Raw genomic sequence first — 27,500 nt, 5'->3', positions numbered from 1 at the left:
AGAATTTTATTTTTTTTTATGTTCATGTGTTTGTGTCTGAGTGCATGTATGTGAATATATATATATATATATATATATATATATATATATATATATATATATATATATAGTGTTCATAGAGGCCAGAGGAGGGCATCAGATCCCACAGAGTTACAGACATTTATAAACTGCCACGATGGTACTGGTAGCCCAACCCAGATCCTTTGAAAGAGCAGAAAGTGTTCTTAACCACTGACACATCTCCCCAACCCCTATTTTATTATTCTCGATAATATCAGAAGAGTAGAGAGTGGGTAAATAACTACTAAGAAGCAAAGCAATTCTCTCACACACATACACACACACTTGCAACTTTTCAAAAAAAAAAAAATTGCATACTGAGATACAATAGGAAAATTACCCCTGAATTTGTTGTGGCCAAACCTACAGTGTAAATAAAATGCTAGTGCAGATTTTCTTATAGCCTTCCAATATAGTATCCCTGAAATAAAACTGGGTCTCTCCAACAGGAAAAATTATTTACATTAGTTAAATTTTTCTCAATTCGTAAAAAGTATGATAATCACAGGGGGAAAGGTACAATGCCCCTTACATCTCATGGAATCTTCTAAGAATTATTCTGAAATCATGCCAGTTTCCACAATTTTTTAATTCTCCATTAAAGATCATAAAATAGTCTGGTTTTGTACTTCTGTTAGCCCATTCTCACTAAAGCTTATCTTTATTTTCATTCTATTTATTGTAAAAGAAGAAAAATCTACTTATAAGTGTATAAGTAAAATAGCAGAGGCCAACATGAAGACAACTCAAAGGGCTAAACTTTAGCTATATAGGGCCTAGCACTACTGCAACTCTCTAAAGAAAGCAGTCAAGCTTAAAAGGGGACCAAAGAAAGAAAAGAGAGATGGAAATCAAACAGAAAAATTTTCAGCAACAAATGCCATACATGAGATAAAAATTAACATTTTTTTTTCTTGAGATTGGGTCATCAAAGGAGAAGCCAATAAAACAGAACTGATTAAAAACTCATATAGTGTACTAGCAAAAAATGTCAGCACAAGAGGGTAAATGTGTAAATGTGGTGGTGGTAGTTGCTGCAAAGCTACTGAGCTTCTCAATAATTCACTAAAGCAGGTATCCAAAGCTATTTTCATTTTGTTCGGGTGGTGGCAGAGGGGAATCAAGAAAATTGGGTAAAAGTACTATGTGCTAGGTTTCAGAATGTATGATGAAGCACTGACTTAAAGAAATAGAACAAATAACACAGAACTCAGAGCCCTTACAAGATAACATACCAGTGATCCCAGTATTAAGTAGGATAAGACAAGAGGAAAGAGTTCATGGGCTGCATAGCAAGACTCTCAAAAAACAAGAGAAGTCAAGAGGAATCATCTGTTTTTAGAGTGCATAAAATATGTTATGACTCTAAAACAAGAAGATGATGGGGATAGGACCAAAGAACTTACAGAAATTAAAGATAAATTCACAAACAGAAGTTGGCTGGCAGTGAATAGAAAAAAAATTTTTTCCCAAAGAAGCCCAAACAGAATGTCAGACAATAGATTAAAGAGGGTAGGCAATAGTAATTGCAAGATTCCCAACAAACTAATAAAATACTTCTCAGAAAACAGAAAAAAAATCAAGTGTAGAAGTTTTCCAATTGAAACATTTCTCAAAGTAAAACACACATATTTACAGGAGTTTATTTACCAAACCAGAACAGATGGCAGAGAAAAGTTAAGACCAAAATGAAAAACTCTAAAGAAAAGAGGGAAACATTCATTATTCATTTAAGTAGTTTCCAAAAGCAAAATATGTCCAGAAGCAAAAATACCAGGATAGTTTCTTTTCTCCTGGGAGCTGTTCCTCAGGAGCTATACCTACTGAAGCACGATTAATAAAAACTCAGAGAAATTGGGGTTCAACCTGAAGACCAGAAAAGCTAAATAGCCAGCCACTGGCTCTTACCTCAACCTCAGTCCGAAAATGGCAATCCTGCCTCCAGGAATCTCAGAATGAGACTGAGAGCTGCCTCCTTCCATTTTATAATCCTTTCTAGTTCTGGGATTAAAGGCATGCACCACCACCACCTGGTTTCTATGGCAAACTACTGTGGCTACTGGGATTAAAGATGTGTCATTTCTGCCTGGTCAATAAGATTGGCCAGTGTGGCTGTTTTACTTTTCTGAACCTTAGGCAAGTTTTATCTTTTAAAATACAAGTGAAATGCCACTACTACCTACCTTTCTTTTTAATTATTATTTTGAGACAAGGTCTCTCACTAGTCTGTGATGTGGGAAGGTCATTTGTCAATCTGTTGTTTCATTGGTTAATCAATAAAGAAAACTGCTTGGCCTGATAGGTTAGAAAATTAGGTAGGTAGAGTAGACAGAACAGAATGCTGGGAAGAAGGGAAGTGAGCCAGATGCCAGGTCAGACATGCTGAATATTTCCCGGTAAAACACCACTTCGTGGTGCTACACAGATTATTAAAAATGGGTTAATCAAGATGTGAGAGTTAGCCAAGAAGAGGTTAGATATAATGGGCCAGGCAGTGCTTAAAAGAATACACTTTGTGGGCCGGGCAGTGGTGGGGCACGCCTTTAATCCCAGCACTCGGGAGGTAGAGGCAGGCGGATCTCTGGGAGTTCGAGGCCAGCCTGGTCTACAAGAGCTAGTTCCAGGACAGGCTCCAAAGCTACAGAGAAGCCCTGTCTCGAAAAACAACAACAAAAAAAGAATACACTTTGTGTGTTGTTATTTCGGGGGCAAAACTAGCCCTGTAGGAGCCGAGCAGGATGAAAAGCAGGCCTGCCCGCCTCCTCACTCCAAGTCTGGTAGACTGGTCGGCTAGCTGGTGAGTCCCAGGGACCCATTTGTCTTCATCTTCCAGCACTGGCATTATAAATTATAAGCATGCACCACCATACCTGGCTTTTATCTTGCTTTTTTTAAAAAACAAAACCAAAAACATGGGTTCTGAGGATCACACTCAGGCCCTATTTTACAACCTGAGCTATCTCCCCAGCCTAATAGCAGAATGTTAAGGAAGAAAAGTAAAATTACAGAATCCCACACAAAATTGATTTTTAAAAGTACTTTCACTGGGTGAAAACCTCCAATCTTATATACGGATACTTACCTTATATAGAAATCATAAAACTGTGAAAATGTCACTAAACTCTATCTAAAGCATATGAAACCTTTATTTGAATACAATATCCATCTAGAAATGAGAACATAGCTTTTTAAAAAAGTCAACACCGAAATATAGCAAAAAAATCTTAAAGAAATATTTATTAATTTATTGGGTATGCCAAGAAAAGTAATAGGAGCACAGAAATGAAAAACAGCAGAAGTACTAATAACTTCAAAATAAAGCTCAGAAACCGGACATGGTGGCACTCGCCTTTAATCCCAGTACTAGGAAGGTAGAAGAGAAAATCTCTGTGAATTTGAGGATAGCCAGGGCTGCATCATAAGACCTTGTCTCAAATAGCCAGGGAGGGAGGGAGATAGCTCAAGATTGTTTAAACATGTAATGTATAGTATATTAGTGTGTGTATACAGATAAGTGCAAGTGCCCTTGTAACCAGAGGTGCTGAATCTCCTGGAATTGAAGTTACAGGGAGTTTTAAAACTGCCTATAGGTGGGTGCTGTAAGAAATAAATTGTGAGCCCCTCTAGAATCAAGTCTCTTGCCAACCCTAAGATGGCTCCCTTAGTTAGGGTATATACTTCACTGCTCCCGTATCCACCCTTCCAATATCCCAATCATCCCATTCCCCCAAGCTCCTCCCATCCTCCCCTTCTCACGTTTCTCACCCCATTTCCACTTAGCCCCATGCCACCTCACCCGCAAGTTCCCAGTTTTTGCTCAGCAATCTTGTCTACTTCCCCTATCCAGGCAGATGACTATACGTTTTTCTTTGGGTTCATTTTCTTATTTAGCTTCTCTAGGATCAAATTATATGCTCAATGTCCTTTATTTATGGCTAGAAACCAATTATGAGTGAGTACATCCCATGTTCCTCTTTTTGGGTCTGAGATACCTCACTCAGGATAGTGTTCTCTATTTCCATCCATTTGCATGCAAAATTCAAGACGTCATTGTTTTTTACCGCTGAGTAGTACTCTAATATGTATATATTCTACACTTTCTTCATCCATTCCTCCATTGAAGGGCATCTAGGTTGTTTCCAGGTTCTGACTATTACAAACAATGCTGCTATGAACATAGTTGAACAGATACTTTTGTCATATGATAGGGCATCTCTTGGGTATATTCCCAAGAGTGCAACTGAGGAGAGGGAACCTGAAATGACCCTATCCTATACTGATGAATATCTTGCATATCACCTTAGAACCTTCATCTGGCGATGGATCGAGATAGAGACAGAGACCCAATTTGGAGCAACGGTCTGAGCTCTTAAGGTCCAAATGAGGAGCAGAAGGAGGGAGAACATGAGCAAGGAAGTCAGGACCACGAGGGGTGCACCCACCCACTGTGACAGTGGAACTGATCTATTGGGAGCCCACCAAGGCCAGCTGGACTGGGACTGAATAAGCATGGGTTGAAACTGGACTCTCTGAACATGGCGGACAATGAAGGCTGATGAGAAGCCAAGGACAATGGCACTAGGTTTCGATCCTAATACATGAACTGGCTTTGTGGGAGCTTAGCCTGTTTGGATGCTCACCTTCCTGGACCTAGATAGAAGTGGGAGGACTTTGGTCTTCCCGCAGGGCAGGGAATTTGGACTGCTCTTCAGTATCGAGAGGGAGGGGGAATGGAGTGGGGGGAGGAGAAGAGGAGTGGGGATGGGGGAGGGGAGTGGGGGGAGGAGCAATATGTGGGAGGAGGGGGAGGGAAATGGGAAACGAGGAGCAGGTGGAAATTTTAATTAAAAAAGAATAAAAAAAATAAAAGTTGCTTATTTGACTTACATCATATTTTCAAAATAGCAAAGTTACAGATATGGAGAGGTTGTTGGTTGCTAGCAAAAATTAAGGAATAAGTGGTTAGAAATTTGAAAAGAACAGCATGAGGTGACTACATTTCCTTTACAAATATTTTCCTAATATAATTTATATAAAATTGAAGTTACCTTGATTCCTTTAAAAAATAAACAAGCATTGAATATTAAAAAAAAAAAGAAATAAATTGTGATGGTCCATTTTCAGTATGAGGTGCCCTCATTGTTTTTTATCAAAGTTACAGATAAGCAGGAAGCACCAAGCCTCTCTCTTCCCTAGCTGGTAGCAAGCACCTTCTTATCTCAGAACTCTGAGAGTTGAAAAGTTACTGGTAGTCTGCTACTACATGCTCAGAAAAATCTCAATTTGGAGCAGTCTCAAGCCCTAAATTATTCATTAGATAAAGATTTGCTGCCTAAACCAATAGCAAAGGACTATGATAAGTCCTGGACTATGAGAAATAGATAGAGCAGGAATTTCTTATGATCAGGGATCTTAAAAATCACTGACTTATGTTATACAGCTATTTTTGCCTTTTCTCTATCTAGAGTCCCTTTCTGCAGAATGGTATATTAAAAACCATACATCCCCCTTTAAAAAATTATTGGGACACTACTAGAAATTGAAAATACAACCTGAAAAGCAAAGAAAATGTCTGCTAACTATATCTCTGAAAAAAGATTTCTGTGCCCTACAGTGAAAACTTCTATAACTACAATAAAAACACAAATAATCGAACTTAAAATATGGGCAAAAGACCTGGAAAGCTACAAATAATCATTAGAAGATGTTCAATGTTATTAATTATGGGGCAACTACTAAGATACACTTTGCAATCAACCATTTTTATGATGTGAAAGACTCAAAAACTGGAAAAAGTTTCCAATGAGCACTAAGTTCCATTTGGATGGTGTAAGAGGTTTTGAGATGCTATTTAATGCTCATTTAGGTGACTAGCAATAACAATAATGTATATTCATCTCAAAAGAACTGTAAGAACAGATCTTGAAAAAAATGATGAATGTTTAAGGAGATAAATATGTTAGCCTCATTTGAATATTGTATAATCTATGTATGTATTAAAACATTATATAGTACTCCAAACAATATATATAATTTTTCTATTTTTAATTACTAGTTGAAGAAACAAAGCCAAGAGCTGAGACAATTAAGAGATCCAACAAGTCACCACTTATAATCTTATAGACTTTCCATCTCATTCAACTTTAGTATAAGCTATGATTTACAAAGTTCTTCCAAAAACAGCTAAAATTTTGGTGTCTTGATTACTCTAGAACCACAGGAAAAAAAGACTTAGTTTACTAACTTCATTAATCAATTCTTCAATTATTTGGTAACAATTATTGAGACCCTATGAAGATTTTATTATCTACGTTTAGAGAACTGATAAGTGTATTGTCCACATTTAGAAAACATACTACATATTTATTTCTTAGGTATAAAAGAGTGGTGAACTATCTTCACCCTTAAATTTTAATAGTAGTCACCCGAGCTAAGGGTTCTATTTAATTCTTGTCATATCTAAAAGATCGAAGATGAGGAAAAATAAGATTAAAGGTATCCCATTCCAAACTGTCTTTCTTGTATGTGTATACTAATGTGTGTATGAAGGGGTGTGGGAATATGCATGTGGAGAACACAGGTCAACAATGAGTCTCTCACAAAACCTGGAACTCACATATTCAGCTAGGCTGCTTGGTTAGCAAGCCCCCAGGATTTCATTTCCAACTCCCCAGCACTAAGATCAGACATACTACACACAGCAACAAGCTTTTACATGAGTTCAGGGTATCCAAACTTAGGTCCTCATGATTGTGTAGTAAGCATTTACCAAGGCATCTCCCCTGTGCTTCCAAATTGTCTTTAACCTTGTGTTCACTATATCTAATAAGAATTCCATGAGCTAAGGAAAACAAAGTGAGTTTACATAGTTTTTCAATACATGAGCATATATGTGCATGAAATGCATGAGAAAACAGAAGCACAAACAAATTTGATTTCCTCTGGGCAAAGGAGGGTAGAGCATGAAGAACTTTGGAGGTCTGGAGAGAGAGCTCAGAAACTTAAGAGTACTAAAGAAATCTTCAATTCCTTGGTTACCTGGGAAATGCACATCAGAACTACCTTAAGATTTCATCTTATACCTGTAAGAAAGACCAAGATCAATAAAACAAATATCTCATGTTGGTGAGCCAAGGACTCGACATCCTACAGAGACACCTGCTCAACCATATTCGTTGCTGCTCTATTCATAATAGCCAGAAACTACAAACAACCTAGATGTGCATCAATGGAAGAATGGATAAAGAAAATGTGGTACATTTATACAATGGAATAAAAATGAAATTCACAAGTAAATGGATGGAGTTAGAAAAAAAAAGATTATTGTGAATGAAGTAACCCAGACACAAAACGGCAAATAACTGTATTTACTTATATATGTATGCTAGTTGTTAAGGGACCACATGGATAACTTTCACCCCTAAACAGACCAGGCTATTGTCAAGGCTAATGGCTGATCTCCACCAAATGATGGGAAGGCCCTATTGCAAAAAAACACCTACATAACTCACTGAACACAAAGAAGTCAAGTTGGTGCCTACCTAAGAGTTTTCACCCTTACAGGCTGGTATTTATTGTGCTAAAAGATACTCTGCACACTACCAGAGGAGAAAGGTAAATAACAATCCAGCAACAAACTATCTACAATGCTGACCTGCCTGCAAGATACTCTGGTGCAATAGTGACATAAATCTTACAGGAGTAACCAATCAATAATGCCCATTCCATGGCACTGCTCAGGTGAACAAGAACCTGAGACTACATAGACACCTAGCAAAAAACCAAATACTACTGTTCTGCTAAAGGAATATAGCAATAAAATGATTCCCAACAACATTCTGCTATACACAGATCAGTGTCTTCGCTCAGCTGTCATCAAAGAAGATTTCTCTTGCAGTACATAGGAACAAATACCGAGACCAACAACTGGACAACGTGCAGAGTGAGAGACCTTGGAACGCTCAGTCCTAAGCACAACCTCCATCAAATACCTCCCCTCAGGGTTCAGGTAACCCTGCAGAAGAGGTGGAAGAAAGATTTTAAGAGCCAGGACAAGATGAATGACACCAAGAAAACAAGGCCTTCTAAACATAGCAGGACTAACACACATATGAACTCACATTCACATAACAACTCACAGAAAACGCAAAGAAGACCCTGGACAGGTCTGGGTCAGATAGGGTCCCAGCACTGAGAGGGGAAGTGGGCACATGCCCCAACCCAGAAGTTATCTCCAATTGACAACTACTTGCAAAGGAAAAATTAATCTTCTTGAACAGAATGTCACTGGATGTCTTAGTTAGGGTTTCTATTGCTGTGAAAAAGACACCACGGCTATGGTAACTCTTATAAAAGAAAACATTTCATTGGAGCTGGCTTATAGTTCAGATGTTTAGTCCACTTTCAACATGGTGGGAAGCATGGTGGCATGCAGACAGATAAGGTGCTGAAGAGGTAGCTGAGAGTTTTACATCGGATCCAAATGCAGCAGTAAGTGACTGCCACACTAGGCCTGGTTTGAGCATCTGAGAACTCAATAAAGCCCACCCCCAGTGACACACCTTCTCAAAAACAACACACCTTCTAATAATGCCACTTCCTATGAGCCTATGGGGGTCATTTTCTTTCAAACCACCACACAGGATATACAAACCACTCCTAAAGACAGGACCATGCCCAGAAATAGATGGTCAACACACAAACACACACACACACACACACACACACACAAATCAATAGCATTTTTAGAAGTTCCTTGTCTCATATAGCTTTCTCTGAGCACTATTTTTATTCTTTTTTTTATTCATTTTTTCCTCCCTTAGAGGTTTTTGTATGTATTTTGTAATTTCTGGTTTTGTTTTAATGGAATTTCTATATTTGCAAATGTGTGTGTCTCTGTATCTCTATGTGCTACTTTTTCTCCTAGTAATATGTTTGTTTCATCCTATTCTGATTTATTCATTTTTTAGATGCCCATTTGTATTCTAATGAAAAAAAAGAAAGGGTACAGATTCATGCAGCCAAATTCCCCCTTTAAGAAAACTTTTCTTGGGGGCTGGAGAGATGGCTCAGTGGTTAAGAGCACTGACTGCTCTTCCAAAGGTCCTGAGTTCAATTCCCAGCACCCATATGGTGGCTCACAACCATCTGTAATGAGATTTGGTGCCCTCTTCTGGCCTTCAAGCAGATATGCAGGCAAAACACTGTATACATAATAAATAAATCTTTTAAAAAAAAAAAACTTTTCTTTAACGTGCTCTCTCTCCCCCATTTGAAGGGGGAAGGCATGACTGGATTAGAGGGAGTAATAATTTTTAGGTACTACAAAGACAATTAAGAAAAGTTCCTCTCGGGGGCTGGAGAGATGGCTCAGAGGTTAAGAGCATTGCCTGCTCTTCCAAAAGTCCTGAGTTCAATTCCCAGCAACCACATGGTGGCTCACAACCATCTGTAATGAGGTCTGGTGCCCTCTTCTGGCCTGCAGACATACACACAGACAGAATATTGTATACATAATAAATAAATAAATAAATAAATAAATAAATAAATAAATAAATAAATAAGAAAAGTTCCTCTCCCTAGCTAGGTATTAATTGGTGGGGAAAATAAATATTTGTGTACCAAGAAATCTTCTAATTCCCCTCATCTATTGTAAGGCACTCTTGGTTATAGATCATGGGTAAATAAGACTGCTAAATGAAGGATGTATGTTTTAAGTATATAATAGTATGCTACTTTTGTATTAACATACATAAAAAAAGCCAAAAAGTGCTAAAGGTAGCAAACAGATATGAGAAGAAAACTATATTAGCAATTATATTAACTAATGCTAGATACTTTAAGGGATGTACCAAATAAGCTTTAAGCAGTTTTATCTGCTTTCTTTAATTTTTTTTACAAAGTAAATTGTTAATAAATATTTAATGAAATAAAATAGCTTCCCATCTTAGGGTGGCAGGTTACACAAAATATTTTTAAGGAAGAGAAGAAAAAAAAAGTAACACCTCTTAGCCAGGCATGGTGGTAAATGCCTTTAATCCCAGTGAACAAGAGGTAGATGACTCTTTAGAGTTTCATGGCTTTGTATTGAAATCTTGTCTCAAACAAAACAGGGGTTAGAGAGTTGGCTCTGCAGTTCTTCCAAAGGTCCTGGGTTCAAGTCCCAGCACCCACATGGTGGCTCACAACCATCCATAACTTTAGCCCTAGGAACCTGACAACCTCTTCTGACCTCAACAGATACCAGGTATGCACATGACACACATACATACCCATGCAGGTAAAACATTCATACACAGAAAATAAAGCCATCTGGTAGAGGTGCAGGCTTTTAATCCCAGCACTCAAAAGCAGAGTCAGGCGGATCTCGGTGAGTTCAAGGTCAACCTGGTCTACAGAGTCCAGGACAGTTCCATAGCTACAGGGAAACCCTGTCTTGAAAGAACAAACAAAAAAAAAAAGCAAAGAAAATAAACAAATCTAAACAAAATTCCCTCTTGAGGTAAGTATATGCTAAAACTAAAAAAAACAAAACAAAACAAAAAACTATTACAAAATAAGCATAGACCTAGCTTCACATACATTTAGATTTTTGACAGTCTTACTCTGTAGCACAGGCTAGTCTATAACAAGTTGTTATTTTTGCCTCAGTCTTCCAAGTACAAGCCACCATAACTAGCTGGCTTCATATACATTGTACAAAAATTTCTCAACTGATAGTATTATAAAGGAATTTCACCTATAGAAGCATTTGTATGCTATAATGCTGGAACACAGGAAAATTTTCAGATAGGTATCACTATTCTTATGATTTGTCTCTTAATTATAAGAAAGATCTTATGTTCCTAATTTTAAATACATAAAGATGACAAATTAGAATTGGTACTGATACTTTTAAACTTCTGAGTCCAATAGATTTTTTTAACTATATGACATACACACATGCGCATCCACACACACACAAACACCCACAATATAAATCTTAACAAAATTTTGCACCCTTTTTTAAATATAATCAGACTATATTGGAGTTAGAATGTAAAATATTGTCACCAGAATCCAAATATACCAACAGTTCCCTCTGTTCACTGCAGCTGTAATTCATTTCCCTAGACCTGGCTAAATGTAGATCTAACAGCCAACTGATAATATTTAATCTTTTTGACATCTCTTTCTTCATCTCTATATAATACAAGAAAAAGAAGAGGGGGAGGCAGGGAAGAAAAGGAGAAAAAGGCTAAGCAAACAAACTATAAACCTTGTAAAATCTTCTAGAACTTAAAAAACAGAATAATCATTAAACAAAATGGGCTGAAAACTTATAGTGTATTGGGCATGGCAGAGAAAGATGACACCCAAGAATGAAACATTACTATGCCAGGCATAGAGGCAGCACTTGAGAGAGAAGCAAAAGGATCTTTGAGAATTTGAGGACAGTTTGACATGCATATCAAGTTCCAGGACAACCAAAGAGACCCTGCCATAGATAGATAGATAGATAGATAGATAGATAGATAGATAGATAGATAGATAGATAGATAGATAGATAGATAGATAGATAGATAGAAAAAAAGAATGAAACTTTAGAAGCTGGAAAGATGGCCCAGAGATGGATAAGCATGAGGACCTGAGTCCAATCCTGAGCAACCAGGTAAATTTCTACTGTAATTCCAGCCCTGTGTTAGAGGAAACAGGAGGATCTTGAGGCCAGCCAGTCTAGTTGAATTAATGACCTCCATGTTCAATGAAAAATCAAAAAAAGAAAACAAAACTATCTCATAAAATAAGACAGTGATTTAGAAAGCCCCCTCAATGTCAATCTCTGGGCTCCACACATGATACTGACACACACACACTGCACACGAGTACACATACATGGGGACACACACAAAGTATATGACAGAAGATTTTTGTCCTTTTAAAATTGTGGTTAGAAATTCTGTAAGGGCTTTCTCTCATAGATGTCCATTCACCTGAACAGATTGCTATATAATCCTTTAGAAGTCAGTAACACAGCAAGCACTTTATCCATTGAGTCAGTTCCCCAGCCCCATAAATACCTTTTATATATGAAAAACAGAGATGCTTTTTAATGTCTTGGAAGTCAAAAAAATAAATATCATACAAAACCAAAATTTGATAGCATGGTCAAATCAAAATTTCCTAGGAAAAAAATAGTAAAAAGAACAAATGATTAAAACAGGAAAATAAACAAACAGAAAAGACACCTCACCTAAGAAAGTTTGGTGTTCCAAAACAAAGAAATCAAGGACGAGAGAAGGAAATTCAGTCAGGACATGGGGGGGGGGGGGGAATACAGGCTTTGGATCTCTGAGTTCAAGGCCAGCATGGTCTACAGATCAAGTTCCAGGACAGCCAGAGCTACAGAGAGAAACCCTGTAACCACCCACCAAACCCAAGCAAATAAATAACAACAAAAAAAGACTTTCATACAAATATACTCATGCTAAAGACTAAATTACACACCATGAAACAAATACTGCCAAATGTGGTGACACACACCTTTTTAATCCTAGTACTTGGAGGCAAAGGCAGTGGATCTGAGTTTGAGATCAGCCTAGTCTACAAAATATCTTTCAAAACTCAATTCTAAAAAGTTGCTGAAAATTTTGGTGTCACTATCTTGTTTCAACTAAACAGTACTGTGCATATTAATAAAGTTTAAATTCAAAGTAAAAGTCAAAAACCATTAAGATTGGGGTGGAAGAGACAGCTCATCATTGGGAATGTGTCCTGCTCTTGCAGAGATCTGAATTTCAGTTCCCTATATCCAAATTTATATTTCATAACTACCTGTAACTCAAGTTCAACAGGATCTGATGCCTGTAGAAATTCTGGTCTCTGGCTACTGCATACACATATGCAACCCTCCCCCACAACGACACACACAATTAAAACTAAAATCTTTTATTAGGTTGTGGTAGCCAATATCTTTAATCCCAGTGCTCGGGAGGCAGAGGCAGGCAGATCAGGGCTATCACACAGAAAAATACTGTCTCAAAAACACAAGAAAAGAAAGAAAAAAAACCCTAAAATCTTTAAAACAAAAATTAACAGATAATTTGTCTACATGGAAATCTAAGATATAGCAAAGTTAGTAGAACACTGCCTAGCTGTGCAAGACCATGAATTGAATCTCCAGCACTGTATAAACCAGTGCATTGCAGGAGTATCAGGGGTGGGAGGTGGGGTTTAATCATCTGTTCCAGAACAACTTGAGACCCTGTCTCAAAGAAAACAAAAACAAGAAAAAAAAGAAACTTTACAAGGACCCAACTTCAGCTGTTACATAAAACCTAATCATTTGTTTCTTTCTAAGAATTAGCCAAGTTTGTGTGACAAGAACTAAAATTCATATAGCCAACAATTTTCATTTTGTAGTAAATACTTATAAACAATTTGTTTAATTATTTTTTTTAAAAAAAAAAAAGACAAAGGACCAAAAGTGTACTGGCTAGTCCAAAGGCTAAGTCACGAATATTACAAATTCAAGGCCAGCTGGAAACTAATGAGAGCCTGTCTAAAAACTAAAAGTGTTGTGGGAATTCGATTGTATTGGAACCAATTGTATTGGAACAGCTTGGCCCAATGAGCCTGGTATTCTCTGAGGATGTGTAACCAGATAATAACCAGAGGCAAGGGGTCGAGTACTCTCTTGGACGGTGGATGAGCTGGCAGCAAACCATGCTTGGAGCTTCCCCACTGCCTTTTAGGAACGAGGTTGCAAGTAGTGGAGGAAAGCTGATTCCCCAGCGGGAACAGTAAGAGCAGCTGGTGACAAGGCCCAGATTCCTCGTTCTGTCTTGTAATCATTGTGCATAGATTTTGATATTAGTAAACAGTAACATAAACCCCAGACTTCCCTCTTTATAAAAGGGAACTGATGATATACCTCAATGGTATAATATTTGCCTAGCATGTGTAAGTCTCTGGGTTCGACATTTAGTACCAAAAAACAAAAAAAACAAACAAAAAAACAAAACAACAACAACAACAAAAATCAAGATCAACCTGACATACACAACAATACCATATTGGAAAAACAAACAAAAAGGATCTAGCTTTAGGTTTATACCCTAAATGTTTTTCAAACAGTTTATTATCAGAGCCTCTCATTTTCTTATGAAACAAAGTATTTTGTGAGGCTTTTTTTTGCAGGGGGAGGGAGGGTTGTTTCGAGACAGGGTTTCTCTGTAGCTTTGGAGCCTGTCCTGGAACTAGCTCTTAAAGACCAAGCTGGCCTCGAACTCACAAAGATCCACCTGCCTCTGCCTCCTGAGTCCTGGCATTAAGGGGGTGAGCCACTGTGGCCCAGTATCTTTAAGCTTTTTATATGTGTATTTATTGTCATAATGTAAAAAGTGTTACTTAAAATGCTTCTCAGTCATAAAAGTTGAAAGGATCTATAGCAAACCATACTATATATATATCCAAATATTTGGAAAGGAGTCACAGAACTAAGACTGAATCAAAAAAATTGAAATATATTTAAGACAAAGGCCTAAAGCTGACTGGATCTTAACTAATGAGCCATTCTTCTACAGTTTACATTTGAACCAAGTATCCTAAACTAAGCTAAATTAGAGTGTAGAAAACCACATTAGCATTTAAGTGTTAATTCTGAGTCTCTTATTTTGGATTCTAATAACTAAAACAAACTGCACTCTACTACATGTGACCACTTCCCCAAGTACTAGTGTACCAAATTAATGACCATGCCAGCCATCCCATTAAAAGCTTTTTCTAGCTAGTTACTTGGTACTTAGCTTTTTTATGGCACTTTTCTTTTCACATTATGCTCAGTAGTGCATGCAGCACACTACATTTAGGAATGCAACACACTTGTTTAGGAATGCATAGCCATAGTCATAAAAATCCCCTTTCTATATTACCTAAATTTAGAAGAACTACAAAACCAAATTAAACTATTCTGTGTTTTTGTGATCTGTAATTCTATCTTACTGCTAAAATAAAGCTTTCATTGAAATAAAGTAGTATCTTAAGTATCTGCAAAATACCTCATACACATCACCTAATAAATATTCGCTAACAACTGAATTAGTAAAAACAAACATACAAAAATTAAAGTTAAAATTGAATTTGCTAGCAGGTCATAGTGACACACACCTATAATCTCAACAGTCAAGAGGCTGAATAAGAAGGCTCATAAGCCTGAGGCCAGTCTAGCTCTCAGAGAGTTCAAGACTAACCTTGGTTACACAACAAATACACAAAATTGATTTAGAAAAAAATTCTCTACATAAAGAGCTAAAAACAAATACTGCAAGTAATGGGCAGCTCATAACTACTGTACAACCAAAGATGTACTACTGCCCACTCTTTCCCAAAACTCATAGTAAGCTTAAAATATTATGCAAAGAAATCATCCTCTAAAGTGTTTCCAATTAGTTCTTCGGACATTATCTGTTCACCTTTAAGCAGTTCTATCAATGACTATCAACAAAATCACAAACTTAAACAAGAATGTTCAGTAATGACAATGGCAGAGATACTGGCTCTTCTGATGAGTCAGTCAAACTAGTAAAGTATGGATAAATTGCAAAAAAGTATAGGCAAGAAAAAAAAGGAAGCTAACTCAAGTATCTGAATCCTTTATATCCAAAACAAGATAAAATACATTCTCAAACCTGCCATATGCACAGTAATAAGTTTTATTATTATTATTGTTGTATGTGCATGATATGTGTGGACACATTTGCCATGGTTGGCATGTGGAGGCCAAAGGACACGTATGTGGAGTCAAGTTCTCTTACCACCTTTACATAGGTCCCAGTGATAGAACTCAGATTGCCAAGCTGTACATCAAGTCACTGAGTCATCTTGCTGGCCTAAAACATTTTTTCAGTTGTGAATAGTATTTTATTCATTTTTATGTTTTCAGTGATCATAGTAAATGGGCTACATCATGGCATTCTCAAATGTACATGGCTTTGCTCCTATTTGCTATTTTCCACTTCTCTCCTTGTCCCTCTACTCCCACTATCCTTCAAAATTATCAACCCTCTCCACTTTCATAACAATACATTTTTAAATACACTAATTTTGGTCTATAGTCAAGTCAATTCACAAAAGGGCTGTATGTTTGTGTTTATATTAAACTCACACTAACATACCTAAGTTATTTTCCTAACAGAGTTCTAAATGAGCAGCAAAAACCCTCTCATATATCAAATATAAGGTCTACCAAAGTTCACTCACACATTTTTCTAAAACACAATTAAGGTGAGGTTTTGGCACAAGTCTATAATTAAAACCCAGCATTATATATGCATACATACATATAAGACCTTACTTGGAGTCCTGCTTCAGCTTCAGTTTTGTGATTATTGAGATTAAAGGTTAGGGGTTTGCTTGTCTATCCTATCCATTCAAGATAACTTGGGTCTACTTTATTTATTAGCTGTCTACTCTAGAACATATCTAAGATGTTTTAAAAATATAAGAAACAATGTGTTTAAAGAGAACTACTTTCTAGTTTTTATATGAAATAATATATACTCAGAGACACTTTAGAATCTATCCACCTTTAAAAACATGTATATTGCTATCTTATTCACTAAAACAAAGAACAGGAATAAACTTAGTTACCTGCCAACAGATAAATAATTTTGGTATATATAAATATACAGATGGAATACTTTTAGCACTTATGTAATCACAAAACTTGCAAGAAAATGAACTTAGAATATATAATATTTAAGTAAGGTCATACAATCTCAAAGAAAAACCTACTCATTTTCCTTCATATGCAGAACTGCCAATGATCTATGTGTATATGTAAACAAATGTACATATCAATACAGCAGAAGTAGAAAAAAAGACCAAGAAAGGGTAAATATTAGGAGATGAAGGAGGACTGAACACAGGAGATGAATACAAGCTATGAAAAGGAATATAGAGCAAATTGTTTTTCTAGCTCTGTCACAAATTTTTCATTTCTGGTGTGTATAAGACATAAATATATATTGAATAGTGAAAGTATAAAAGTCAAGGTGAAGCTCTACAGCTTCAAAATAACTATTCTAACCATGCAGAAGTTCACTGAGACATAAAACTTTGGGTTTGGTTAATTTTGATCTGTGGTGGTTTTTATTTGCAAGGTTTTTGGGTTTTGGTGGTTGTTTGGTTTCACTGGATAGCCCTGGCTGTCCTGTAACTCGCTCTGTAGATCAGGCTAGTCTGGAACTCAGAGATCCACCTGCCTCATCACCACTGCCTGGCAAAAGCTTTTTTATAATAAAATTATTTTAATTTTTTTTCCATACACTTACATCCATCACTAACTTATGTCTTTCTTGCCAACAACTACCATGCTCAGAGAACATGATTCATTAGAGATATTTCTGATATACATATGCTGGGAAATGACAAAGCACTATATACTAAAAAGAAAAAATTTAAGTACTAAATTTCTGTGTTCAGCAATAGCAAAGAATTGCCATTTATAAAGAGTGGTAATGAAGCCAGGCATAGTGGCACACACCTTTAATCCTAGCACTTGGGAAGCAGAGACAGGCAAATCTCTAGACTGGGATGACTTAGCCCGATAGGTAAAGACAGAGGGGTTCTTTATTAGTTTTGTTTCTATTTCACCATGAGATTGCAGTGCTATGCCTGAGTGTCTTCTAATGGCCTGCCAAAGAAAACTCTTCCTTCCTAATGAAGAGTAGTTTTGAAAAAGAGAAATAAGATTTTAAAGTATAATTTTTAATTTTCCCATGTACTCTGAAATGTTAAAATAAAATTGTTAGCTCTTTTAGTTTTTTGTGGGTTTTTTTTCTGTGGAGGAGGGTAGTCTGCACACAAGTTCTATAATGCTATGCCAAGGAGATGGCTTGGTCAGTGCCTGGTGCCAAGCCTGTCAATGTAGTATCAATCTCTAGAATCTCACTGAATCAGCCAAGCTGTCCTCTGACCTATACACACACACATACACACACACACACACACACACACACACAAAATGTAAAACAAAAGAAAAAAAATTTTAAGTTTTATACTACATGTTTGGTGGTAAACATCTGTAATACCAGTACCAGAAGCAGAGCAGGAAAATCATGAGTTCAAGGTCAGCCTGGACTACACAGCAAGACCTTGTCTAAAAATATTAATTTTAGAAAAGATTATTACAATTAAATCAGCTGTCAGTTGGCTAGTGTCAATCATAATAAATAGTAAAAGTTTAAGAACTCTACAACAAGCCAGGTAGTGGTGGTGTGCGCCTTTAATCCCAGCACTCTGGAGGTAGAGGCAGGTGGAACTCTCGAGTCTGAGGCCAGTTTGGTCTACACAGTGAGTTCCAGACCAGGTAGGCTTACATGGAAAGAAACTGAAATTGCCCTGGCAATGCTGAAGCATGCATGGGCAGCCTTATATAGCGGTTCTGTAGAACTTGTCCATATCGGGTTTCATGGTCTACTTAAAAAAAAAAGGAGGGGGAGAGGAATTAGGGGCTAGAGAGATGGCTCATCAGTTAAGTTCTCTTCTAGAAAACCAGGTCCAGTTTCCAGAATCCACATGAAGGTTAACTATTGTTCCAGACATCTGCAGGGGCACACACAGTGTAAAACACTCATATACATAAAATAAAAATAAATAAAATTGTTTTTAAAAAGGAATAATTTGGTGTTCAAACACTAAAGCTTGCATTAGTAGAAACATGTGTGATGTGACACACATCGTAAACAAAGTAGGCTTTAAAAAATATTTTAAACAAAAATATTGAATTTTATTGAGACATAATCTCACTATATCACCTTGGTTAGATATAGAAATAAATACGCAAAGAAGCATATGATAGTTTTTGCCTTTAATCCCAGCACTCAGGCTGAGGGAGGATGAAAAGGAGTTGAAGGCTAACCTGTGCTATATAGTAATCACAAACACCCATTAATATTTATTTTTTCTCTAACAGTTAAGGTGAACTACCTATTTCCCTGATAAATTGTGCTGAAATCTTAATCCTTAATGTAAGGAAGGGAAGTAGACCTCTACCCTCTTGAAAGAACTAATGCTGCTGTACAGAGTTTTCAAACATCTGTTTCATACAGTAAGAAATTCCTCATCAATTGTCAGCACCTTGACAATGGACTTCCCAACTTCTAGAACTATGAGGAAATGAAAAAAAATTATATAAAGTACCTAATCTATAGTATTTTATTACAGCAGCCCAAATGGGGTAAAACAATCCTTACTGAAAGAACCTACAAAAAGAAACTATGTCTTCAATATAGCCATGAACATACCTGGTAAGTATTATTTTGTTTTCTAAATAGTATTCTATTTAGGAATCAGGGGAACTAAAATTTACATCTAGACTTGAGGCTGATGTGATGGCTCAACAGATTAAGGCACTTGCCGCCAAGCCTAAACTCAGTCATCACAATTCACGGGATGGAATGAAATAGTATATGCTTCCATATATACACATAGTAGAATGAGACTGACATAAATGCACAAACATACAAAATTTAAAAAAAAAAAAATCAGTTTTTCCAGACAAGGTTTCTCTGTGTATCAAGCCCTGACTGTCCTGGAACTCACTTTATAAACTAGGCTGGCTTCAAACTCACAGAGATCCACCTACCTCTGCCTCCCTCCCATGTGCTTGTTGCGATTAAAGGCATGAGCAACCAAACTTGGCCAAATCATTTTTTTAAATGATTGATTTTTATCTTATGTGCATTGGTGTTTTAACTGCATGTATGTCTGTAGGAAAGTGTTGAATTCCCTGGAACTGGAGCTATAGACAGTTTTAAGTCACCATATGGAGGCTTGGAATTGACCCCAGATCCTCTAGAAGAGCAGTTAGTAATGTTTGTTGACCTCTGAGCCATCTCTCAAGCCCCCACACAGTAACTTTTTAACTAAATAAAAAACAAACAAACAAAACGAACAAGGTTGATAAGTGTGGCTAAAGCAGAAAGACCTTACCAACCTATCTACCCAACCACAACAATATTTTGAACCTAAAATATCCTAAAACAAGATCTTGTACACTCAAGTATGGATTACCCCTGGTCTAAGAAGGTGTGAGACTGAACTCAAAAGAACTATTCCAGCCCAGCGGTGATGGCACACGCCTTTAATCCCAGCAGTCCAGAGGTGGATCTCTGTGAGTTCGAGGACAGCCTGATCAGGTTCCAAAGCTACAGAGAAACCCTGTCTCAAAAAAATAAAACGAAACAGAACACCAAAAATCCGCTGGGCGGTGTGCCGCAAACCTTTAATCCCAGCACTGGGGAGGTAGAGACTGGCGGATCTCTGTGAGTTCAAGGCCAGCCTGGTCTACAGAGCAAGTTCCAGGACAGGCTCTAAAGCTACAGAGAAACCCTGTCTCAGAAAAAAAAAAAAAAAAAAATCACATGAGAGGAGATTCAGCTCAATGGGGGTTATTTCAAAATTGGCAAAGGAATAAATGAGGTTTGAGTCACAGAACTACATTCCATTTCTGCAGCACTGCTCATCTTGAAACATTCATATTGTATACTTAGGAGCCAGGCAAGGTGGCACACACTTTTAATCCCAGCACTTGGAAAACAGAGGCAGGGGGATCTCTGAGTTCTAAGACAGCCTGGTGTGCAGAGTGAGTTCCAGGACAGCCAAGGCTATATAGAGAAACCCTGTCACGGGGGAAAAAAATCATACCCTTAGGAAGGAACAAAAACCTTAACTTGGTAAAAGCCAGTTTAAGACACAGGTACTAGGTAGACTAGAGTATAAACAAAAATTATGACTTCTACCTCTCCTTTTAGCTAGACCTAAAAACAATCTCATGAATATACAGTGTTTCAAGTAAACTCACTATTTAGAGACAACCTATAAGAAAAATGTCAGAAATGATTACTAGATCTATGTATGTTTTCTTAAAGCAAATTATGCTGTTCCTGAAAAGCATGCTCACATTACTGCCCCAGCCTCCAGAAGAGTAACAGTAATATAAATTCTACAGAACACTCTAGTAATATTTTTTCATCAGCACATCTGGTTGAATAACTAAAGTACACCATTTACGTAACAGGTCCTGATAAAGAAATCTTGTTTTAAGAGTTCTCAGGTGGTGATGGGTGGTGAGTGGCAGGGTAGATGGGTGGTCTTAGTTATTACTTAAAACTATGGTATCAAAATATTACCTGTGACTCTAAAAATAACCTTAACAATAGGAAGTCTGATTTGTACACCCTACTCCATTCATCCTCCAAAATTTATATCCCCATATGAAATGATAAAAAGTAAACATAATTTTCCATTGTTAGAGGACTCTAGAAATCTGACAGTCACTTCTACATAAAACTAGCATTACTTTGCTGAGCAGTGGTGGCACACACCTTTAATACCAGCTCTTGGAAGGCAGAGACAGGAATCTCTGTGAGTCTGAGGCCAGCCTGGTCTACAAAGGGAAGTTCCAGGACAGCTAGGACTGTTACATAGAAAAACCCTGTCTTGGGGGGGGGGGTGAAAAAATATTACTTCATTTGAAATTACTAATTAGCCATCTACTAAAACTACAAATGCAGTTTAAAAAAAAATAAAGTTTTATACTGGTAATCACAGCTACTGTTTCCTTTAACATTTTGGGATACTAAAAACAAAACTTTAAGGATATTAAACAAGAACTCTACTGAACTACATTCCCCAGCCCTTTCTTTTGAGATAGGGCCTTACTAAGCTGTCCAGGCTGTCCTAAAACTTCCTTTGTAGCCTAGACAGTTTTTGAACCTATGATCTTACTGTTTCAGCCTGCCTCAGTAGCTAAAATTATAGGCCTGTGCTACCAAGCCAAACTTGTAATAATTTTTAATACCTCACAAATTACTGGATCCTAACCATTTTAATTTTGTTCTTTTTAACCTAAACCAAGTTATTTATTGCCCTATGATTTCAGGTCCTTATTTAATAAACAAGTAGATAGGAAAGATAGTCTATTTCATCCAATTTTGCATGTATTTATTCATGTATGTGTGTGGGTATACAAGGGCCACAGCAAGAGTGCAGGGTCAGAGAACAACTTTCACAAGTTGGTGCTGGAGATTGAACTAACTGTTATCAGGCTTAGTGGCAAGTGCCTTTACCTGATGAGCCATTTCCCAGAGCCCTTCTTCAAGTTTTCATACACTAAGATTTTTAAAGTCAGACATGTATATGCCAGTGCTAGGAAGGTAAAAACAGAAGTTCAAAGCTATCCTGGGCAATACAGCAAAACCTTGTCTCAAAACAAATAAAAAACACTCAGATTTTTAACTTAATGGAACACAATCCTATTCCTGTCTTGCAAAAATAAAACTATATTCAAGTATTCATTCAGGTTGGAGATATAGTTCAGTGGTAGTTCAATTGCTAGTAATGGGACAGTGGGGGAAACATTGACATTCAATGTAAGAGAGGTATTTTTTCTTTCCAAAGCTTATCCTTAGAGGTTTATCCTTTAATTTAGACCCAAAGATAAAAGTTCAAAACATTGACCTACTAATACTTTGATCAAAATCAAAACAAAAAACGAAATTATTGCCTGACTACCGCTATAAAGTACTCTTATATTAGAAGTCACATTTGTTTAATTTTTTTAAATCAAAAATGAAAAATTTTCAGAGGCTTGGTTAAAAAGCATGAAAGTTCTGAAAATCAGGACTTCATTCTATAAGCTAAGATCCATTTGGTTCTGCTTCCAAATGGTGACTCGGCTTAAAAATAATAGTCAAAGTAAGATTTTCCTCAGTTTGATCACACCCAGATCTACATAAAAGAACTAAGTTCAAATATTTAATATTTTGAGAAAAGCTGAGTTTTAAAATTATTGTTGTGACATTAGACAAATGGGAGTCTTTTATATTAGCTCCAAGAAAAAAACTATCAGTCCCTAATGACAAAGGAAAACAAACCAGTCTGAGAAGTCCTTTTAAATGTGAAATAACTGAGTACTACTGAGTGCTAGGTTATAGGGGTTGCCTAGCATGCAAAGGTCCTGAGTTCAATCCCCAGAACAACAACATATATATATTATACACACACACATACATATTTTGTAAGTGAATAACTGAAACTAACAAACTTAACCCACAAAATTCTCAATACTTAACAAACAGTACTTTAAAATGGGTGGCTGGGAAGGACCAGACATGGTGGCTAATACCCATAATCCCAGCACTTGGGAGGTTGAAGCTTTAAATTGGTTGCCAGGCTGATCTACAGAGTGAATTCAAGTTAGCCTGGGCTGAAAAGGAAAAGAAAAGAAACGAAAAGAAAAGAAAAGGAGAAAGAAAGAAGTAAATAACAGTAATATTAAAAATAAAAAGTAGAAGCGCACATTCATAAACGAAACTGTAATAGAAAAATTAAATACCAGAATCAGATCCTTGGCACACACAAAGTGTCGTCTTCCTGTAATCAATTACATCTGAATTATTGAGTACGATCAACCAGGCATATTTTGACAAATTTATTTTAAAAACACATAAATAGCTGGGTAGTAGTGGCCGATGCCTTTAATCCCAGCAGAGCCAGGCAGAGCTCTGTGAGTTCAAAGCCAGCCTGGTCTACAGAGCTGGACAGAATTCCAGGGCAGCCAGGGCTCCAGAGAAACCCCATCTCAGGACCAAAAAAAAAAAAAAAAAGAACATTTATTTCCATTAAAGCAGCACATAGGGAAGTAGAGAGGAAAGCTTGATCAACTACTTTGCATGGAACAATCATGTGCTGGTAATTGTTGAAGCTGGATAACTACTACATTCTCTCACCCTCACTAGATATTTAGAAGCAAATTCCAGACATTATTCCTTTCACATTTCATATGGCCTTGGGTTATTTAGAAACCAAGTTGTTTATTTACTAGTTCTTGGGCAAATGAAGTTCTGAGATTATTTCATTTTAATTTCCAATATTATTTCAGTTTGGTTCATTTTTTGGACAAGATATCATCAGTGACACTTTCATCTATGATATAGCTGAAATTCTGCTTCCACCATTAACACATGTTCATTTCTTGTCGAAAACAGAGCTAACAAACTGATATTTACATAGGTGCTTTCTAATACTCATTATTACTTAAGTCAAGCAAACTAACCTAAGTCTAGAATATAGCTGCAATTTATTTATAAAATGAAAATTTCCCTATGAGATAAGGGAAAGTTTGGTTTAAAAATCTTTTATATCCCTGGCATTGTGGCACAAACTTGTAATTCTAGTACTCTGGAGGCTAAGGCAAGAGGGACCAACAATTTCAGGCCAGACTAGGCTATACTTTAGAATACTGTCAACAAAAACCTTTTATAATAAGATTACAATGATGCAGTAACACAATTTTCAAAGCACTTCAGCAATTTTGCATGGACTTGTACTATTCACTACTGACTGAACAGGATGATGACAGTGTCAGATCACAGGAGACACATGGATTAAGCATCTGTAGGTGGAATAATAGATGCATACAGGACCTTCCTAACCCCAAAGTACTTATCCTAAAATGGAAAGAGTGTCTCAATATGCAGCCCAGATTGGTCTTGAAGTTCAGATTGTCCTGCCTCAGCCTCTGGAACAGTTGGGACTTACAGGCATGTCCAGACATACCTGGAAAGCATTTCTGTTTTATTATTTATTAAATGTCTAAGCTGCTATCAAGTAAGCTGTATCTTAAGGCACAGGGTCTTATCTAACAACTTGATTTCAGATATGGAAACACACAAGGCAATTTATTATTGCAGAGACTCCGATGAAACTAAAGTACACAAGGGAAAAAAAGGCTTGATATTTACTTAAAATAAAATTTTTCCCCAAAGGTTGAGGATATATATAGCTCAGTGGGAAAGCACTTGCTCAGGCCCGGGGTTCAATGCCCAGTTCATGAGGGTGGAGGGAGAAACCCTTCCCCAATAATTAATTCCACGTTTCCAGACACTTTAAATACACAAGTTTATACTTAAGTGACTTTCACCTCAAACCTAGTAGGAATTATTGGTGACAAGAGGGATTGCTCTCTTTTCCAAACACCTAACTACAAGTTCTACAATCTCCCAATTTCAACCTCTTCAGAAGCTGGCCTCTCCCTCCCACTCAGATTCAGAGAATTACTAGTAAAGAATGAACTCGATAAACTGGCTTAACCGAGCCAAATTAGGGATCCAAACGACCGAATATGAAAGGAGGTGGGGCATTACCTGCAATTCACACCAGGCGACTTCCACTGTGGTCTCGGTGTCCAGACCTTTGTAGACCGTCTTAAAGGACCCTCTGCCAATTTCGATATCAAATTTAAGGAAGCGCCCGTCATTGGACATTCCCACGGCCTTGGTCTCCAGCTCTTCGTTGTCATCCTGTTGCTGGTGGCGTTCCTCCTGCAGCTCTTTAGCGCTGCCGCCGCCGCTGCCACTTCCACCTCTGGACGGCGGCTGCTCCTCTTTGCTCCCCACCGGGCTGGGCTGGGACACCGGGCGGTCTTGGCTGATACTGCTGGGGACGGTCGCGGTGGCCGAGCCGACGACGGCTTGTTCCCCAGGGGAGGCAGCAGCTGGGGGCTGCTGAGACACCTGGGAAGCGGCGGCGGCGGTCAAAGTTTCCTCTCGGTGAGGCTCGCGGGGAGCGCTCTGGGGCACCACTGCGGGCACGCTAGGCTGGGGGACAGAAAGGGGGAGGCCCGGCAGCTCCAGAGCGGTGGCATTCGAGTCGCAGATGACGCTCCGGCGGAAGAAGCGGTGCTCCGTGGGGGTGGTGGTGGCGGCCGCCCCACGGCTGTCCTTGTCCATGGTGTGACGGCGGCGCCGGTATTCTTCGGTTCTGCCCATCCCGGAGTCGGCGACCGCGGCCCCCAGTTTCTCGCCCACGGAAGAATCGGAGCTTGAGCCATTCTTGGGAACTGGCGCCGGCGGCGAAAGGAAGCCCGGGGTGCCGCTCTGCTTCTCGGCGGCGCCGTCAGACATGGTCGGTCCGCTGGAGTCAAGAGTGCGGGCTCGGCTTCGTGAATGAAAAGGGGGAAAGGGAGGCCCGGAAGAGCCACCAAGAAGTGCGGGGCAGCGCTCCGACGACTCCCGCTCAGCACTGACAAGACGCCCCGAGGGCGACGCGGGACTCTGGGTCCGGCTGCGGCGGCTGCTGCTGCTGCTGCGGCTCACGGGGCGGGCTCGTCGGCGGGCGAGGCAGGAGCGGAGCCACGGGGGTTAGCGCCGCACAGTCCGCATCCATCCTGCAGCGAGCGGTGGCCGGTAGGGCTGTGGCAGCACCAGCGCCGCAGTCATGAGGGGCAGGGCGCGGGGCCGGCTCCCGGGCGAGCGGATGCGACGAAAGCCAAAGACGGCTAGGCTCCGGCCGCCGCCGCCCGCCGAGCACGGCGGGATAGGCCCTGAGGGCGGAGGCACAGAGCGCGAGGGACGAGCCCCGACGCCGGGCGGTGGCAGCCCGGGGCACAGGAGTGGGAGGGGCCGCGCAGGGGGAAGGAGGGCCGCGGCCCGGTTCCCGGTCACTCGGCCGCCGCCTCAGGCAGCACGCGCCCCAGAGAGGGGGACCAGTCTCACAGGGCGCCCATCACCAGACGCCGAGGGCCGGAGCCTCGAAACCTCGAAGCCTGAGGAGCGGCCCCCCCCGTCCCCGAGGCCTCCCCGCCCGCCCCGGGCCTGGCGAACCTCTTCCCCTCTCTGGCCGGCGCCGGCGGCAGAGGAGGGAGGGAACTGTGGGGAGGGGAGGGCCGCTCACCGCGGGGCCCGGGCTCCGCTACTTCTCTGGCCAAGAAGAGAGAAGACCGAAAGAACTGGGAGGAGGGGGAGCAGGGAGAGAAAAGAACAGTCACCCCACTAGGCGCCTTCTGTCAGCGAAGAAGGGAGTGCGGAATGGCCGAGCAGAAGAAGCGCGTCCGCCCGGGAAACTCTCCGCTTTAAATGGCGCCGATGTCTGAAGCCTCCACACAGCCCGCTTGGACCCCGCCCCCTGCCGCCCGGGGCGGCCCCGCCCACATCGCTCTCGGGGGCTCTCGCGCAGGCGTGCCGAGCTCGAGGCACAATGGGATTGGTAGTTTTAGAGTGGAAACCGTGAAATGGACCAGGGAGAAAGGCGCCTACTACTTCCGTGATGCCCTGCGATTGTTCTAGCCTAGTACCTCCTGGGAATTGTAGTTCCTTTTTTTGAAAACCGCCCCTTCTGAAAGCCTGATGGGAGCGTCATCGTGGGTCGCTCAGTTCCATCCTAAAGTCAGTGCTCTCTATCAAAATCATTATTTAGGAATCAACTGCAAAAGAAGAAAAGAAAGGAGAGGAAAAAAAAAGAAAAAAGTCATGAGGAGAGAACGAAAGACTTCCGTCATGTTCTGCTTAAATATCTCATAGAGCTGCCATGCAATGAAAAATGATCTGTTGTTCGCCTTTAATGGAGAGCCTCCTTAGTGTTGAGTGACTAGGGGTGTGGGAGTGGAGGGGGAAGGC

The 27,500-nt window shown here is 39.2% G+C and overlaps 1 protein-coding gene across 17 annotated transcripts in view; it reads right to left on the bottom strand.

The window, feature by feature from the left end:
- The window catches only part of Wnk1 (WNK lysine deficient protein kinase 1), a 124,488-nt gene extending 97,518 nt beyond the window's left edge, over window positions 1-26,970 (bottom strand). For all 17 annotated transcript variants that reach the window (XM_057777615.1, XM_057777623.1, XM_057777637.1 and 14 more), the window contains exon 1: window positions 25,251-26,970. In XM_057777615.1, the coding sequence (XP_057633598.1) occupies window positions 25,251-26,009 (759 nt within the window). In that variant the 5' untranslated portion in view covers window positions 26,010-26,970. The remainder of the gene's footprint in view (window positions 1-25,250) is intronic.
- Between the last annotated feature and the right edge of the window lie 530 nt (window positions 26,971-27,500).

The sequence above is a fragment of the Chionomys nivalis genome, chromosome 1 (genome assembly GCF_950005125.1).
Source record: "Chionomys nivalis chromosome 1, mChiNiv1.1, whole genome shotgun sequence".
Lineage (NCBI taxonomy): Eukaryota > Metazoa > Chordata > Mammalia > Rodentia > Cricetidae > Chionomys > Chionomys nivalis.
The sequence above is the reverse complement of the archived record's forward strand: the minus strand, read 5'-3'. Positions and strand labels throughout refer to the sequence as shown.